Raw genomic sequence first — 17,282 nt, 5'->3', positions numbered from 1 at the left:
AACACACACAAGCTGTGATGCTATTCAGTTGTTTTTCCACTCTCAGGCCACTTTTGCTTATTTAGGATTCTTGCCCTGCTTCTAATAACTCACATTCTTTCAAACCATCATCTCCATATTGACAGGCAAATGTCAGCCATCATTGAACTGACATCCAATTGAGCCAGAATGTAAAAGTATAATTTAGAATTAATGGTTTGTGTGTTTTAAGGTGGCCCCCTTCTGCCTTGCGTCTGGAAGGAGCTTTATTTGCTGCTCTCTACTCCAGAGATGGGCAGAAGTGATGTGATACACGTTCACCATGCCAGGAGAGCACACTCAGCTCCATTACCAAAAATACAGGAAGGTCTAGAAAGCTGTTTAAATAGAGGAATCCAGAAAGCTACACGTACATCAGGGCTTCAAAAAAATTATTGAATCTGGGGTGGGGGTGGGTTACTTCAAGAAACAGCAGTGTGTGTGCGTGCGTGAGTGGACACTGGGTTGTCAGGTGAATTGTAATACACAACTCTTGTATTCAAAGTGATATTTCACATGATAGACAGAGGCCACTGGGGTAACCATTAACCTTTACATTCAGGATCAAAGACGGAAAGAAGATCCTAAGTAAACCTCTCTACCTTCCATGAACTACTGCAGCCAAGAAAACGGCCCTATCACTTTGGAGTGGGCAAGAAGAAAGCTCCCGATTTCACTGCTCAGTGAGAAGGGATAAACAGGGAGGGGAGGCAGGGAAAGAAGAGAGGGGAGGAAAACATTTCCCCACACTTGTCAGAGAGATGCCAAACTCTCGGAGAGTGGGCTGAGCGCAGCAGATGCTGGGATGAGATGCCAAAGCAGCTCCTCTTTCCTCTGCGCCTTTGGGTGCTTATAAATTACCCCCGCGTCTTCAGCAGCCTTCTCTTGTCGCGCCAGCCGGCTGCGTGCGCTCATCGTGGTGCTTCGTTCCAGCGCGCGGGGCTTCCGGACTGGGGACCCTCCGGCACCATTGGCGACCGAGCGAGCCAGGGCTGAAAAGGAACCTCCGTCTCCTTCCTTCTCGCCGGCACGAGTGGCGAGCAGGAATCTCCCAGGCTCCCACGCGCTCTCCCCCGCTGCCCTCGGAGATTTGGTGTCGCTGCAGAAGAGTAAGAATGAATGAATGAATGAAAGAAAGAAAAAAAAATAAAAGAAATAAAAGAAGGGAGGGAAGAAAAAAAAGGGGGGGGCGACCCGCGAGAAGACCTCAAAAGAGGCGACCGGGAGGAGCAGAAGGGAAGTTGATTCGAGCTGGCATAGACTGGGGGGAAAAAAAGTCGATCGCCAGCCACAGCATAAAAGTGTGAGCGACTCTTCTCAGCCTAACAGCAGCGGCAGCCACAGGTGCCCCAGACGGGAAGCCGAGCCATCCACGAAGAGCAGAGCGGAGCAAGGCTCCCGGAGCTTCGGGATCTGGCGAAGGAGATTTGCCCCCGTGCCCCTCCCGGTCGACGGGAGGAAGAGGGCGACAAGGCCCCACGGACGCGGGGAGGCTACCCCGCGGTGATTTCGGCTGGAAGAGGTTCCCGACCCACCATCAAGATTTTGTCCAAAAGCAGGCAAGAGGATCGCCCTGCGCTGAGCCGCCTGGTGGGCAGCAGGCGCCGGCTGATCGCGGCCGGTGCGCTAGGGGTGGTCATGGTGCTACTGCTGGTCATCCTCATCCCGGTGTTGGTGAGTTCGGCGGGCACATCGGCGCACTACGAAATGCTGGGCACCTGCCGCATGGTCTGCGACCCCTACGGCGGAACCAAGGCGCCCAGCACGGCGGCCACGCCCGATCGCGGCCTCATGCAATCGCTACCCACCTTCATCCAAGGCCCCAAGGGCGAGGCCGGACGGCCGGGTAAAGCCGGGCCTCGGGGGCCCCCAGGAGAACCAGGTCCGCCGGGGCCGGTGGGCCCGCCGGGAGATAAAGGCGAGCCTGGGCGCCAAGGTCTACCTGGCCCGCCGGGAACGCCTGGCCTGAACGCGGCCGGGGCGATCAGCGCTGCCACTTACAGCACGGTGCCTAAGATCGCCTTCTACGCGGGGCTGAAGCGCCAGCACGAGGGTTACGAGGTCTTGAAGTTCGACGACGTCGTCACCAACCTGGGAAACCATTACGATCCGACGACCGGCAAGTTCACCTGCTCCATCCCGGGCATCTACTTCTTCACCTACCACGTGCTCATGCGGGGCGGCGACGGCACCAGCATGTGGGCCGACCTCTGCAAGAATAACCAGGTGGGACCGGGGAAAGCTCCAGGGCGCAGAAATGAGCCCCGGAGGAGCGGGGAGGGGGCGAGTCTAATTTTTCTCGGCCAAAGGCTTTTCCTGGAGAGGCAAAAATTCAACTACTGTCGCATGCCCGCGCGGAGTATAGCTGCGTTGGTTGGCCTTCTGCAGGTTGCATTTCTGCCTAGCCAAGAGCCGCCTCTGGCCGAGTTTGACAAGAGAAAGCAGACAGAAAAAATTAAGGAATGAAAAACTCTCAATGGACACATAGTTCGACCTGTAAGTGTTAGGAGATCCTCCAGGAAAATAAAAATAGCTTAGAAAGTTGAAGATCTAGTAGGAGCAAAAAAATAAAAAAAGGTTCCTCTCTGCAGGCACAGGAAGGCTGCAGCCTTTGGGGTTTTTTGCATCCTTAGATAGAAAATCCTGGGAGAGGATTGCTAACAGACCTCTGCTAACAGAGCTCTGGGCCCTGGGGAAACTGAAGGTAATCTAGGAGAGGAGTGCCGCGTGGCACTGTGGGCATCCTAAAGGCAGTATCTTGGTAGGAATTTAGAGTGGTAAGGAGAGACTTGGAGATGGTGCACCCTGGACCCAAGCCTGGTGTACTTACCAAGTAAGAATATTAGGACAGGCCTAGGCAGCAGCTCAGTGCTTCGGTGAAAATGTTAATAAACAGTAATTCAGTTGTGGCCCCTCGCCTGCCTACCTCGATTCTCTCTGCTGCTGCTTTTGATTGATGGGTTCAGAACAGCAGAATCTTATCAAGAAGGCAGCCTTTGAAGGCAGCGAATGTTTGAAGTTTCTTGATTTTTGATTGCTGGCTATCTTGGGGGCAGGGATACATTCTTTTGGAACGTTACAAACACACACACACACACATACAACTTTTTAAACATGAAAAATGATTACTTTGACAAGCCCTTATTTGGGTAGCCGGGTGTTAACGATTTGTGAGAACACTGAGCAGCTATCGGTCGTGTACACGGGGATAGGTGTATACTGGGTACACCGGAGTAGTTCGAGGACTTTAATCGGGCTTCACTGGATGTGTGTGAATAGCGAAGGAAAGTTTGATGCCTACTTCCCACGACTTGAGCTTCCCCCAATCTAATACCTTCCAGCTGTCTTCGAGATCCCCAAGAGTGAAAATGGTAGGCAACTGTATCACACACTATGCCCCGTTTCCAAAGCAGGGTGCCCATTGCCCATGCCAGGCATTACGGGGGTGTAGCATCCGGAGAGCAACGATTGAGGGACTCCACCTCGTTCTTCCGTGAATCACCTGGCATTACGCCCATAGCAGGTGGGCCAAGAAACAGTTCCTCACTCTTTTCAGCACCCGCCTTATTCTGACGCCGGTTCTTGGACTCCTGGCGTGGAGGGAGATGCAACAATCTTGGGATCAATGGTTTAAACTGTGCGAAGTTTAAATTGTTTTCTGAGACGGGCAGACGGGAAGAGAAAATCTCAAGAGAGTTATTGCGAGGTTGGAGGGTTAGAGGAAAAGTATTTAGTTATAAGGCGAACGTGGCGCTGGGCCCTGCCTGAGAGCGTTTGCTGGCGCGTGAAAGGCAATCTGGAGCGAGCCAATGGAGAGGGAATCATTCTTCCAATACCCCCGGGCATGTGGGTTGAGCGGGCCAGTGGGCAATCCACCTTCTCGTAGGAAGGAGGCGAGAAATAAATGACGAAACCTTAATAGTCTAGGTGCGGGGCTGCAACTTCAGAAGCGTCGCCGCATCCAGGAAAAAGCGTTTTATATGACTCCTGCATGACCGCGGGGAAGTTGCTACAATACTAGAGACCAATGTGGAGGGAGAAGGAAACCAGGAGCGCCTGGTTAAACTGGGCCTTTTAGGGAGCGTCCTCCTCTTCCTTAAGGTTTGCACCCCAAACGAAGGCCGGTTTCCCTGTCCGAGGAGCCGCCTCTTCCCCAAGTCTGCACGAGGCGCGGGCGAAGCTTGGCTAGAAGCCCCGGCTCATCAGAGGAGGCTTAGGAGGAGACACGGTGGCAAGGCGGCCCAGCTAGCGACAGGTAAAAGGCCACGGTTGGCGGGTTGAGCGGCTTCTTTCAACCGCGCTTTATTAGAGCGCGGGGTTTTCCCAAGGGCCTCCAGGCACGGCGGCCCAGACTGGAAACAAAGAGCCCTTTATTATTCCAAATGCTCCCGGGGGCCTTTATCATTTACAGCGGGAGGGAGGGGGGAAGACTTTGAGATGGTTGTCGAACCGGGCGGCAGCCGTGCAAACCTCTCTCCTTCGAAGTCCAATTTTTGAAAGGACTCTCCCTCTTCAGTGCACCCAGGATTCACTCCACGCACACCTCAGCGTTTTCGAAGGGGTCTCCTGCAAATCTACGGGCTTTTTCTTAGGATAGCAGACACGAAGAAAATGGGCGAGGAAGCGACCAGTATGTGTAGTGGGGGGAATGTTTTTCCTGCGTCACCGCTTCAGCGCACTTTTGGGAGAGTTTTAGGTTAAAGGACACCAAGCGCGAAAGAAATGGAAAAGAGAAAAATAAAATAAAATGAAATTCTGGAGAAGCTTGGAAAGGATCCCATAATGCAATATCTGTACGTGCTTATTCAGCCATAGTTCCCATTGGGATTGCAAATAAGTGCACTGAGAATTGGCATCTGTGAATTTAGTTCTAACTTACTAACTATACAAGACTTGGAACAGACACAATGAAATCAATGCTAAAATATAATTAAACATAGGCCCAATTATTTTAAACTGACAATCTTCACTTGATTTAGTGAGTCTTTTGGCCTTAAAGTTTTGTCAGATATTAGGTTTTGTTGTCATGTTCTTGACTCTAAAGAGAAGGTATAATTGTTTGCTTTTCCCAAGTTTTTTGCAAAAAGTCAAAGCAGAAATCCTCCCCTACTGATACTAAAGATCATTAAAGTTTATAAATGGAACAACCTAGCAATCATAAATTTTAATTCTACAATAGTGTTAGTTCTATATAATTTGCGTGGACAGTAATGAATGGATGTTAACTATGGATGTCCTCTATATGCTAATTGTTTGTATTCATTAATGTCTGTGTAAGCATGATTGATAATTATATGGCTAAGAAAAAAATAGATGACCTCCAAGATCCCTCCAAGATCCCTTCCAACTTTATTATTATTAGTAGTACTCATGCCTAGATAGATTTGTTCCCACAACATTCCCTTGCAAAGGGAATGTCCAAATAATTCAGTGAAAATCAAAGTAACAGTATAATTTGATGACATAATGCCAACTTGTAAGACTTATCATAATTCTGAATGCATTGATTTCACAATCCTTACTAGGAAATACTACCAAGATTTACATTTATTATAGATTTACATTTACAGGTAAGCATTGTGTGTGCAAACTATGTGTCGACTGTTGTACTGAAAACATAAATGGCTATTTTCTCTCTCATTAGATTAAGAGAAACCAGAAATAATTCATATTTGCTTTTTGGTTTATGCATTTGTGCTAAAATTATAGCTAGAACCGTGCATGGTTTTCCTGCACTTGACCAATATATTGTAAAAACTCAAATATGGGAATTGGAAGGTATTCTTTCCTGAAAAAAAGAATGAAATCTGAAATTACTGAAGGTTTTTTTTTTTTTGCAGAATACCAATGTGCTGCAACCAGAGGAACATTTTTTAATCACCTCAACTTTGGATTGACTGCAGTATTACAGATGGGGTCATCAGAGGATGATAAATTAATCATACATGGCTTTTAACCTTGTGTTTATAGCTTCTGACTAGTATATGAAAAATAAAAATATGAAAGTATAAGCAATAATCAAATAAACAAAAGTGTCACTCATAAATACTATATATTGATGAACATTAATTATAACATTTCTCACATTTACATCAGTTTACAAGGAAAAAATTTCTCTTTAAAATTTGACTGAATAAAAATAGAACAAAATCCAGTGCATGGCATGTATGAAAACAATTGTTCATATTAGCTTGAAGGTAGACTAAGTCCACAGCTCCAGACATTTTTAAATTAATTCAGTCACCAAACAAACAGGCAAATATTGATCAAGCTAATACTGAATTCAGTTCATATTTATGCAGGCATAAGCAATCCTTAAGCCAATTTTTTTATATTGGTGACTAGCTGTAATCCATTGATATTCTAAGGGCAGTGATTTGATCTTATAGCATTGATAGCTAATGAACTGTGAGAATTGAATTTTCTATACAAATTATTGGTTGGGCGGACAAATTATCTTTTAAAAATAGGGCAAAGTGTTATAGATTGCATAGCAATGAGAAAAATATCAGTGCTGAAATACATGTGACTTGTAAGGAAGAAAAATATTTAAGAGAAACATATTGAATATTTAAAGGATTCCCATATAGCATATTGCTTCCTTTAATAGTTAACATAAATATAGAACTGCTGAGACTACAACATAATTAGTTTGTTTGCAGTTTGACTGTCCCTGTATACCTTTATAGGCCAATGAGGTAAGCAGTCATGAAACTTAGGTAATGTACACAACATTGTTTTAATTTGGAGATGCCTTTAACATACAGCAATACAGCCTGGAATATTCTTCTGAGGCTGTCCTTATAGGTTTTAAAAACAGATTATGATATCTACCCACAGCAACAAAACACACAGAGAAAAAGCTATAAAGTTAGTACACTTAGTATGGGATTCAGGTTAATGCAGATGCAAAGCCCAGTAGCTAAAATACAAAGCTATTGCATTGATCAAACTGTTTTTTGAGTTCTCTTATAGTTTATATTCTATGGTAGTTTACAATAAGTAATACTATGCATTTCTAAGGCATCTGTCCATTTTTTCATAATGTATAAAGCAAAGAGTATTTAATGCTAAAGATAGAATTTATATCATTTGATAGAAGCAATATTAGCTGTAATATCAAGCAATTTCAACAATATTTAAATAAAGCACATGGAATTTGAATATAATTTTAATACTTAAACCTAATGAAGTGCAAGCACTAACTATTTCGCCTTATGTTGCAATAATTATTCACATACACCAAAAGGTATCAACTTTCTCTTTGTTATTTAGAATTATTATCTTGGAAAGAGCTTAGTTCCAAAGAATGTATATTTCAGACATTGATCTAAGGTCCTCAGACATTCCCAGCTTCTTCATTTTTAGGAAATATCCTATTTGATATTTATTGATTAAAGAGTAGTCAAGACAGATCACTTTAATAAATAGTAAATTATTTCTGAAGTAATGAATCAAAAATAGGACTGCTTGGGATATTACTCTACATTATGGCAGCTTAAATTGGAACGTGTTCGAGGTAATTACAAATCTCATAAGCCTTGAAGCTTTCTATACAATGCAGGAGAAGAGGATTTTTCTGCTTCTGTGATTTCTAAGCTTTCTAATCCGCTGTGTGATCTTGCATGGTGGAAAGTCTTATCCATTGTTAACATTTCTGTACTAACATGGGGCTACATATAAACATTTAATTTGAAAACCTATCATTTATACTTTTGAAAGGCATGCATAGACAGTTTTTGACTTATTCTACTTCTCCTAATTCCAAAAATATCCAGAAGACTGTACGCCAAGTCTTGAACTATTTTTTAGTTCAGACATCCAAAATTATTAAATCATAGATCTATTAAAGAATAGGATAAAACTATAAGCGTACTGCAAATATATATATATCAAAGGTTAAATATTTATTTGTAGATCTAAAGAACATATAAATGAACTGATGCAATTTTTGTTTGGTTATATGCTGAACTGAGGAGTGCTAGCAGTTTCAAATAGCCTATTTGTTAAATATAGTTAAACCGATAGGACATATTTTAAAACAAATCTTGAGCTTGAAGCTTAAATAATTGTATATGATTAGAATCTCAAGACTATGCAATATTTATATCAAATTTTATTTGATATAAATCTTATTATTAAAAAATAGTGATAGTTGTGATTTCAACACATTACTTTTTCATATGATCCATATTTCAATTTGATCTTTTTTATTGAAAAGCATTAAAAGTTTATTAACCCAGATCTAAAAGCATCAGTGAATTAAATGCTGATTGCTTTCACACTTCTATAATCTTGTATCCTTTGTTTTATCAACAGGGCCTGATTCTGATACAGAACTGATAAGAATCATATACAATATCATACTGATATACCTCTAGTTTCATCTGGTGAAAAATCAGTTTAGGCTCATCAATAGGATTAAATTATTGTAACTTAGTGAAATAAAGTTGTCTTTTGGATTATAATTTTCCATATGATATTAGAAGCTATCTTTGAAAATTTCCCATTATTATAAAAGCCATATATTACAAATAATGTAGTTCCATGAAAAATCCAATGAAACTTGTAAAAGTGTTGAGTTTGCAAGCCCAAATATATTTAAAGAATGTCAGATTGGGAAAAGTTAAAGTTGGCAGTTCACTGAAGTACCTGGTTAGAGATTTGGAGTAATTATTTTGAATCCAGCTCATTGTTACAACTCATGTTTCTCAGCAAGTCATACGAAACTAAACAGAGTAACCTCCATGCACAAACTTTGAAGAAAATAGTGTATGAATGTGAAACCTAAGCAAGTGACATGTTAAGTTAGTAGTCTGAAAGGATTTCAGTAGTGTTAATTACTTTTGCTTAAGGATGGATTCTGCAATATTCAGACAACAAGCTATTTGTTGATAGTTGTACTAGGTGTTACTAAGCTAAAACTGGCTCTTTTGTGAAATGTTGATTGCAGTGGTAAAAAGAAAAAATACCAAAAATATAAGTTGGAACTTGTAAGTGAACATACAGTTTCATAACTGAGTGTTGACAAGTACTAAAATTGTGAACAGTCTTTTTTCTGTATTTTATTTAGGTGCGAGCTAGTGCCATTGCACAAGACGCAGATCAAAACTATGATTACGCCAGCAACAGCGTGGTCCTACATTTGGAACCAGGAGATGAAGTCTATATAAAATTAGATGGTGGAAAAGCACATGGAGGAAACAACAACAAATACAGCACATTTTCTGGATTTATAATTTATGCTGACTGATATTAAACACAAACTAAATGACCTTCTAATGATGGATTCTCTTGGCCAAAATAAAAGGATCAAGAAATCCCAGGGGATACTGATTGTAGACTCTTCAGGAGTGAAGCCAAATGCTACCTAACCCATATCTGTACAACCCAGAGAAAGATGTTTAAAAAAATAGAGCAAGTGTAAGAGGTGTGTGATCTACTATCGCCAAAGCAAAATAGTCCTTGTTGTTAATGTTCATGTGAATGAAGTCTTACATAAATCACAATTTTTATAAGAGAAAGAAAAAAGAGGCACTGAATTACTTCTTCAGCATATGTAATATCTTTGGTGTGCTATGATTTCATGCTGCTTTTCTTCATCCATCAGCTTTGGTGCTTCTCACTTATCTGCTAACTATGAGCCAGTTCTGAGTATATGGTGAAGAATGTTTTTTTTTCAATAAAAGGAAGATGTAAGAGAAATTCTGCTGTTCCTTCCAAGGGATATATTTGCCTAATCTTTCCATTCCTTGGCTATCTAGAAATAGGAAACAGGGCTCCTTCAAAGCTTAGCTCTATTGTTGTACTTAGATGAAAATACAACTACAGCACAATTGTCTCATTTTCTGTTATTGATTCAATATTATGCAATTGTTAATATTATGTAATATCTTTTAGGCATATTCCCCCCCTCTAGAACCAGGAGGATTGTCCCATTTATTTTAATAGAGTAAGAACAGTCCACAGATAAGAATATAAAGTCAATGGGCAGATTTCTGTATGCAAAGCAAGAGACAGAAAATAATAAAACAATTGCATTCCATGAAAACAAAATATGAAATTAAAAAAACAACCCTGTTGCGGTATTATTTCTAATATTTATTAAGAATATAATTTGATTACTTTTTTTAAGACATGAAAAGATAGAATTCATGATGTAGATACTCAGGAGCAGAAGTCTGGTACAAGTTAAATGCTGAATCATGTTGGCAGAGTCACAGTTACAACAGTGGGGGAAAAGATTTCAGTTTTTCTAGCTGTATGTTGTTGTCAATTACTAAAGAATTTAGCTTTCTTCAACACTTTTAAGTTTGTTCTTTTCTACAAATTTCATCCTGCGTGCCATTTGTTGCATTCAATTTACAATTACAGCTGTATGCAAACTTTATCCCAATGGTGGAGCAATGACATAATATTGGTAGTTATGGATAGAACTGATTAGATCGGCTTTTTTAAATCTAATTTGCACAGGCTAATTCTGCACATTTAGCACTTCAGGAAGTATCCCTACAGTATAAACTGGGAGGGGGGCAGTTTGCAGCACAATCCTATGCAGATCTGCTCAGAAGTAAACCACTTTAATGGGAGTCCATATGTAAATGGTGGTGTTTTGTTGTTCTGTTGTATCAAAATGCCACACAAACTCCATGATGTTATCAAGTATCTTTGGGATTGTGACCTGAACATTTGTCAAGTATTATAATAGTTTATAATACAATATAATAATCTTGCTCCCAATCTGGGTTAATACTATATAATTGTTATACAGCATTTTCATAAAATGTCATATAAAAACAAATAATCTCCAGCAAATAATCCAGTATGTTTCTAATTATTATCTTTTGTTTAACTTAAATGTTAAGATTTTTTATATTAAAAACTTATTGTCTATAATTAGGCTGTGAACTCAGTTGTGAGACTTCTAGACTTAATTTGTTAACTGACTTAACAACAAATTAACCCCCGTGATTCTAATAGGACTTACTTCTGAGTATTTATGTACAGGAATGCATATTTTAGGTGCTAAACTTGTAAATGTGATGTTTCATTATCAATCCAATACAAAGAGGTATTCAAAGAATATGAAATAGGATTATATAAAATATGTATAAAGAGATTTTAAAATATGGTACACTTAAGCCTATGTTTGTGGAACAAGAGGCTCAATGAATTATTTCAGTTATACTTCCATAAACAATTTTCCATATATTTAATGATTTTATATAGAATATTTTTTGAAAAAGTTAAAATGTATACTCTTGAGATTGAGTCTCCTCTATCCATGCAATTTTCTTAGGAAGAGTATGACAATCATGCCTTCTTCCCAGATACTTGAAAAGAAGGACTATAATGACATGATAGCAATATTCCAATATTTGAGGGACTGCCACAAGCATGAGGGGGGTCAATCTATTCTCCAAAGCACCTGATGGCAAGATAAGAAGCAATTGATAAAAACTAATCAAGCAGAGAAGCAACCTAGAACTATGGAGAAATTTCCTGATAGTTAGAACAATTAATCACTGGAAGGAGGTGCCTCCAGAAACCATGGATGGTCCAACACTGGGGATTTTTAAGAAGAGCTTGACAAACAAACATTTGTCTGAAATAGTATAGGGTTTCTTGCTTGAGCAGGTCATTGGAGAGGAAGACCTCCAAGGTCCCTTCCAACTCTGTTATTCTGTTTTCAGCAGCCCCAGAATTTCTTGGTAATCTTCTATTGAAGTGCTAAATAACTCTTCTTAGTTTCAAAATTCAGACAAAGTCTGGGCAGGTGCTGCTGTGACTAAATAAATAGCCACTATAAATCTGCTTATGAAGATACTTTAAATCAATCTTGGTTCCTGGTAACTTCACAGACAAGTTATTGCTGTTTTCTTGGCAGCCATGTTTTGGAAGTGGTTTTTCATTTCCTTCCTAGGTCTGAGAGAGCTACTGGCCCGAGGTCAGCTAATTGGCTTTGTACCTAAGACAACACTAGAACTCATCGTCTCCTGTTTTCTACTCTGGTACCTTTATTTGCTATATACCCAAACTGGCTCTCCAGTACCTTAAAAGTAAATTCCTGATATGCTAGCTATATCTATTCTTAAATGCACTTACAATAAAATAATTTTTGCCAAAATCAATTTAAAAATATATCCTATTAATATATGTAGATTTCAGCACACCAAGAGCAACCCCCAGTGAAATGGAATTTATTTATTTACAATCCAGTAGGTTGCATATATATATATATATATATTCAGAAGTTAGTTTGAATTCACTCTTATTTTTCTTCATAACCATACATTTAAAGTGCAATTCTATTTATTGGTTTGTTTGTACAACCCTAGCTTCTTTTAACTTCAAGTTAAATATTAAATTTTGATTCCCAAACCAATCTCCCTTCCTTCTTCCTCCCTCGCTCCCTTTCCTACCTCCCTTCTCAAATTCCGGCAGTTTTCATGGCAAACATCTACCTTAAAAGGACCAAATGAATTCTGTCATTATCCACTCTGTGATGCATTAGAAGTATTTCATAGCATATCAACAGATCTTAAAATATTTCTTTGATGATCCTATTGAAATTTTCTTGATCAGCCCACCAGTTTGTAAGGTGATACAGACATTATTTACTTTTCAGTTTGCCATAAGCCTACCTAGAACTGCTTTTTTTTTAAAGAAAAAGAAAAGAAAATAATTCTGACAGCTATGAATCTCATAACTCCATTTGTTGGAGAAGATATGCAATTTAAGCTTACTGACAGCAAAATAGGGAGATTTTCTCTAAATTGTCAAAATGCATATTTCAAGAAACAGAAGAGTCATGTTTCAGAGAAGTAGATGGATCTATGCAAAGGGACTGCTTCATCTGCATCTTGAAATGCAATGCAGAGTGTTGTATTTTGGAAATGGAAAGGGCCAATTCACATTTGAAGTTTTTTATATATGTGTGCTTTGCTCAAATGACTGTATAAATAGACATGTACGAGACGAAGCAAGGAAAGATTTATTGCTGGATACACTTAAAGTACACTGCATTTCATGTTAGGATGTCCATTTTTAAAAAACAAAACAAACTAGTAGTTCTATCAAGGGCTTACACATAAAACAATGTCATTTACATTCAGTTGTGATCCAGACCATGATTGAAGTCTCTCATTCTGATTAATTCAAATGGATGTTTTCCATCCAATTAATTCCATAGAAGGCCATTTAAAAATAATTTTGATTCATTCATATGATATGTTCCATCTTCATATTATAGAAGTTTCATTAAACATATTTTTTTCCAAAAGTACATCTATTTTTGTTATTATTTTAAGTTGCAATCATACAATCAAAAAATTGGAGTTCTGACATTACAAATCATATTTTCTTATTCTGTGCTCCAAAGGTACAATTTTATTTTCCTCAACCAATTTCAATTCTATTTTTTTCACTTTCACCAAAGCAAACAGGATCACAGTTTTTTTTATTTAAAAGTCAGCCACTGTTTGGGATTTTCTAGCAATAGCTTATCAATTTTATTTTGAGATATTCCTCTCGTGAGCATTTTTGGGACAATATTTTCAAGAATATGAGAATAGCCGTGGCCACCATATTTCTTTAGTCTATGTTTTGTGTGAATATCATGAGCAATCACAATTTTGTCATCATAACCTTCTTCAATCAACATTCGAACTCTGCAAAAAAAGGAAATATTTCTGAATAAATGTTCAAATTAATTTGTGATATAAAGAAATAATCTCTGGAAATAGATTTCAACAGTATTTTTTACTGAAATCACCTATTCTCTTATGCTGAAAAGAAATTAGACTAGTATTTACACAAACGGGTAATCATGAATTACTATTGTTCTGATAATAAACACTATAACCATTCTCACTTCAGTGATACTGTAGCAGAATAAAATGGATAACTCTGTGGTACAATTAATACTATACATGAGTTAAGAACTCTGAGTTATTTTTCTACTATTAAGCTGGCATAAATACATTCTTGGCTTATGAGTCTTCCATCTTAGAGAAGCAAGCAGATTTACTGCTTCAGGCAGAAAGGTAAGCAAATCATAGATTCCTGCTAGCAAGATGAGCTGAATAAAACACCAGTATCTGTTTATATATGGTTAAGTCAGATTTTCAAGAATTCTGAGTTGCCATGCTATAGAGTGGAAACCTCCAAAGCTTTTGTTTCCTAAATATTAAATGGGTTAATGGAATATTTATAAGTATTCTACTTGCTCACAAATTACAGAGTATAGGTAGTCCTTGACTTACAACTATTCATTTAGTGATTGTTTGAAGCTATGGCGCTAAAAAAGTGACCTATGATGACTTTTCCCATGACCCTGCATCCCCAGGGTCATGTGATACACCTTTTGCAACCTTCTGATAAGCAAAGTCAATGGGGAAGTCAGATTCCCTTAACAATCATGTTACTAACATAACAACTGCAGTGATTCACTTAACAACTTTGGCAAGAAAAGTCATAAAATGGATAAAAATTCACTTAACAACATTTCATTTAGCAACAGAAATTTGAGGCTCAATTGTGGTCATAACTTGAGGACTACCTGTATTTTTCAATTGAGGCCACTTCTTTTACGGAAATTAAATTTAGTTGGACTGAATATCTAGACTAAGGGGCAAACTAATGAAGTTGAATGGGAAGAAATATTTGGTCTAATGGGCAAGACAAAATCATAAATTAAGACACAATTTAACAAAACAATCAAATTTACCACACATACATCTTATTATCTCAATTCTATAATATTAAGCAAGAGCTTGGCCTTCAGTCATACAACTTTTATTGTGCATTAACATACTTTTTTGAACTTTCTGGTGCACCAGAACAGTACATAACCATTTATCTAAAAGCAGGCTATCTCGGCTATTTCACATAGCCATACAACAATGAATACCAATGATGCATGACAGTCATTATGAGGAATATTGTTTCCTACACTTCTGAATAAGAGGTCAAGGTTAGCTGAGGAGTCTGATTAACAAAAAAAGTTCAATAATGATTTGTGTCTTTCTTTTTTAAACCACTACACTTGGGAATATTTTCCCTTACAAATGCAATATGAAAGTAATTTAAACAAATACATACTGGAATGTTTACATGGTTCAGTAATTGGAACATGACCAATTTTCTGCACTGAAATAATTGAACTTCAGATAATTGGATGGATTTGGAATAGCCAGTTCCTCATTAGAAGAAACCTCATGATCACAGTGAGATAAATGAAGTCAGACTATTTGACTTCAAGCAACGGGAGTTGTCCATCATGCTTACTGATGGATGAGACTGAGCTCCATGCAACCATTAAAATGAGAAGTGAGCTATGGAACATTACAAATATTAATGTAGCATTACAGAAGGTAATAGTTTAACCTATGTTGAATTTCCTTGGATAACTCAAGCAATTAAAGCAATCTGGTTCTAATGACCATGATAAAGGAGAAATAAATTTCTCTTCATGTAATTTCTCACTATAGCAGAATTATCATTTCACTCCTCAATAACATTTGTAAAAATACAGAAAAATCCTTGTACAAATCTATACTATGCCAATACATATCTTGAAATGATTTCCATGTAAATTATATAGCCATTCCCCATTATCATTCTCAAATTAGCAAACCTGATTGGGAATTACACTGAAAAAAACCTGAAACAATATTTGTTGCAGTGTGCACTGCAATAAATAACTGAAGTCCCAGAAAGCCACTCAAAAATAGTTCTAGCATAAATAATTGTATAAAAGCCGTTTTGTCTTATATTGTCTTTTGCCACCTTCAGTGAACACCATTCTGAAGACTGTCTGGGAACAAACTGACTGTAGGATGACCCATATCAGAATTCTAGGTGCATCAAACATTTATTCAGTTTATTAGATTTATATCCCACTTTTCTTTCAGAAGCATAAAATGCTCCTGCCTCCAGGTTTTTTTTTGTGTGTGTAGTAGGTTAGACTGATAATCATTGGCTCAAAAATAATTCTGAACTTTGGCTGCTGAAGGTGAAATTGCAACACTGACTCTCAGGACTTTTCTATCACATAAACTGAGAGTAAGTAGCAGATGATGTAAGAACGATTTCATATTCATCAATCATAGGGTAGATTGACAAGAAAGAGAAACAGAGACTATACTCTCTGTACCTATTTTAATTTCCTTAAAAAAAGCAAAATATTATTAACCTAATACAGATTTTATATGATCCAGCTACCTGGTTCTAAAATTGTCCCAGACCTAAGGAATCAACTTGTTCAACAACTTCCATTTTGGCATTAGTTTTGTTAAAGTACATGAAAATAAGGTATGTATACTACAATGAATATAAAAAGTCTACACACCCCTGTTAAAATGTGAGTTTTTTGAAATGTAAAAAATATCCGATCGAGATAAATCACTTCAGAATTTTTTCCACCTTTAATATAACATATAAGCTGTACAATTCAATTGTAAAACAAACTGAAATATTTTAGGGGGAAAAATAACAATGAAAACACATAATAACATGGTTGCATAAGTGTACCCAACCCCCGGTATGTAGGGATGTGACTCTATTCAGAATTAACCAATCACATTCAAACTGATGTTGAATAGTAGTCAGTACCCACCTGCCATCAATTAAAGTGACTCTGATAAAGCCCATATAAAGTTTGATTGTTTATATGGGCTAGTAGGATTTTTCTGACAGTTACTCAGTTACAGCAAAAGCCATGGTCAGTAAAGAGCTTACAAAGCATCAAAGTGATCTCATTGTTGGAAAGTATCAGCCAAGATAAGGACACCAAAAATTTCCAAGGCATTGGATATATCATGGAACATAGTGAAGACAGTCATCAACAAGTGGAGAAAATATGGCCCAACAATGACATTACTAAGAACTGGATGTTCCTCCAAAATTGATCGAAAAACAAAATGAAAATTGGTCCAAGAGGCTGCTAAGAGGCCAAAGCAACTGTAAAGGAACTGCAAGAACATTTAGCAAGCATTGGTTGTGTATTACATTCTTCTTATGTCTGGGCTGTGGGGTAAGGAGGCAAGACAGAAGCCTTTTCTTACAAAGAAAAGGGGCGTTGTCTTACCTGAACGCCTTTTCTCAGCACGGAGATGGAGGATCCACCCGTGGGTTGAGACTGTATTCCTGCCCAATCAGATCAAGTCAGCCAAAGTTGTCACGCCCTGTCCCTGGACCTGTGCCCAGTCTTGACGCGAGCGTAGACCTTGACTGATCGATGACGTACTGGCTCATACACTAAT

At 38.4% G+C, this 17,282-nt stretch overlaps 2 protein-coding genes across 3 annotated transcripts in view; one reads left to right on the top strand and one right to left on the bottom strand.

Annotated features, from left to right (window-relative positions):
- The first annotated feature begins 1,656 nt into the window (after positions 1 to 1,656).
- C1QL3 (complement C1q like 3) lies at positions 1,657 to 9,271 on the top strand. The gene is made up of 2 exons (XM_015811227.1): positions 1,657 to 2,244; positions 9,092 to 9,271. The coding sequence occupies exons 1-2, from the start codon at positions 1,657 to 1,659 to the stop codon at positions 9,269 to 9,271; spliced, it is 768 nt and encodes a 255-aa protein (XP_015666713.1).
- Positions 9,272 to 12,989: 3,718 nt separating this feature from the next.
- Positions 12,990 to 17,282, bottom strand: part of PTER (phosphotriesterase related) — a 57,238-nt gene continuing 52,945 nt past the window's right edge. For both annotated transcript variants that reach the window (XM_015811210.1, XM_015811211.1), the window contains exon 5: positions 12,990 to 13,688. In XM_015811210.1, the coding sequence (XP_015666696.1) occupies positions 13,478 to 13,688 (211 nt within the window). In that variant the 3' untranslated portion in view covers positions 12,990 to 13,477. The remainder of the gene's footprint in view (positions 13,689 to 17,282) is intronic.

The sequence above is a fragment of the Protobothrops mucrosquamatus genome, unplaced genomic scaffold (genome assembly GCF_001527695.2).
Source record: "Protobothrops mucrosquamatus isolate PMUCROS unplaced genomic scaffold, P.Mucros_1.0 scaffold33, whole genome shotgun sequence".
NCBI classification, from domain to species: Eukaryota; Metazoa; Chordata; class Lepidosauria; order Squamata; family Viperidae; genus Protobothrops; species Protobothrops mucrosquamatus.
This window is presented reverse-complemented; position numbering and strand designations above follow the sequence as displayed.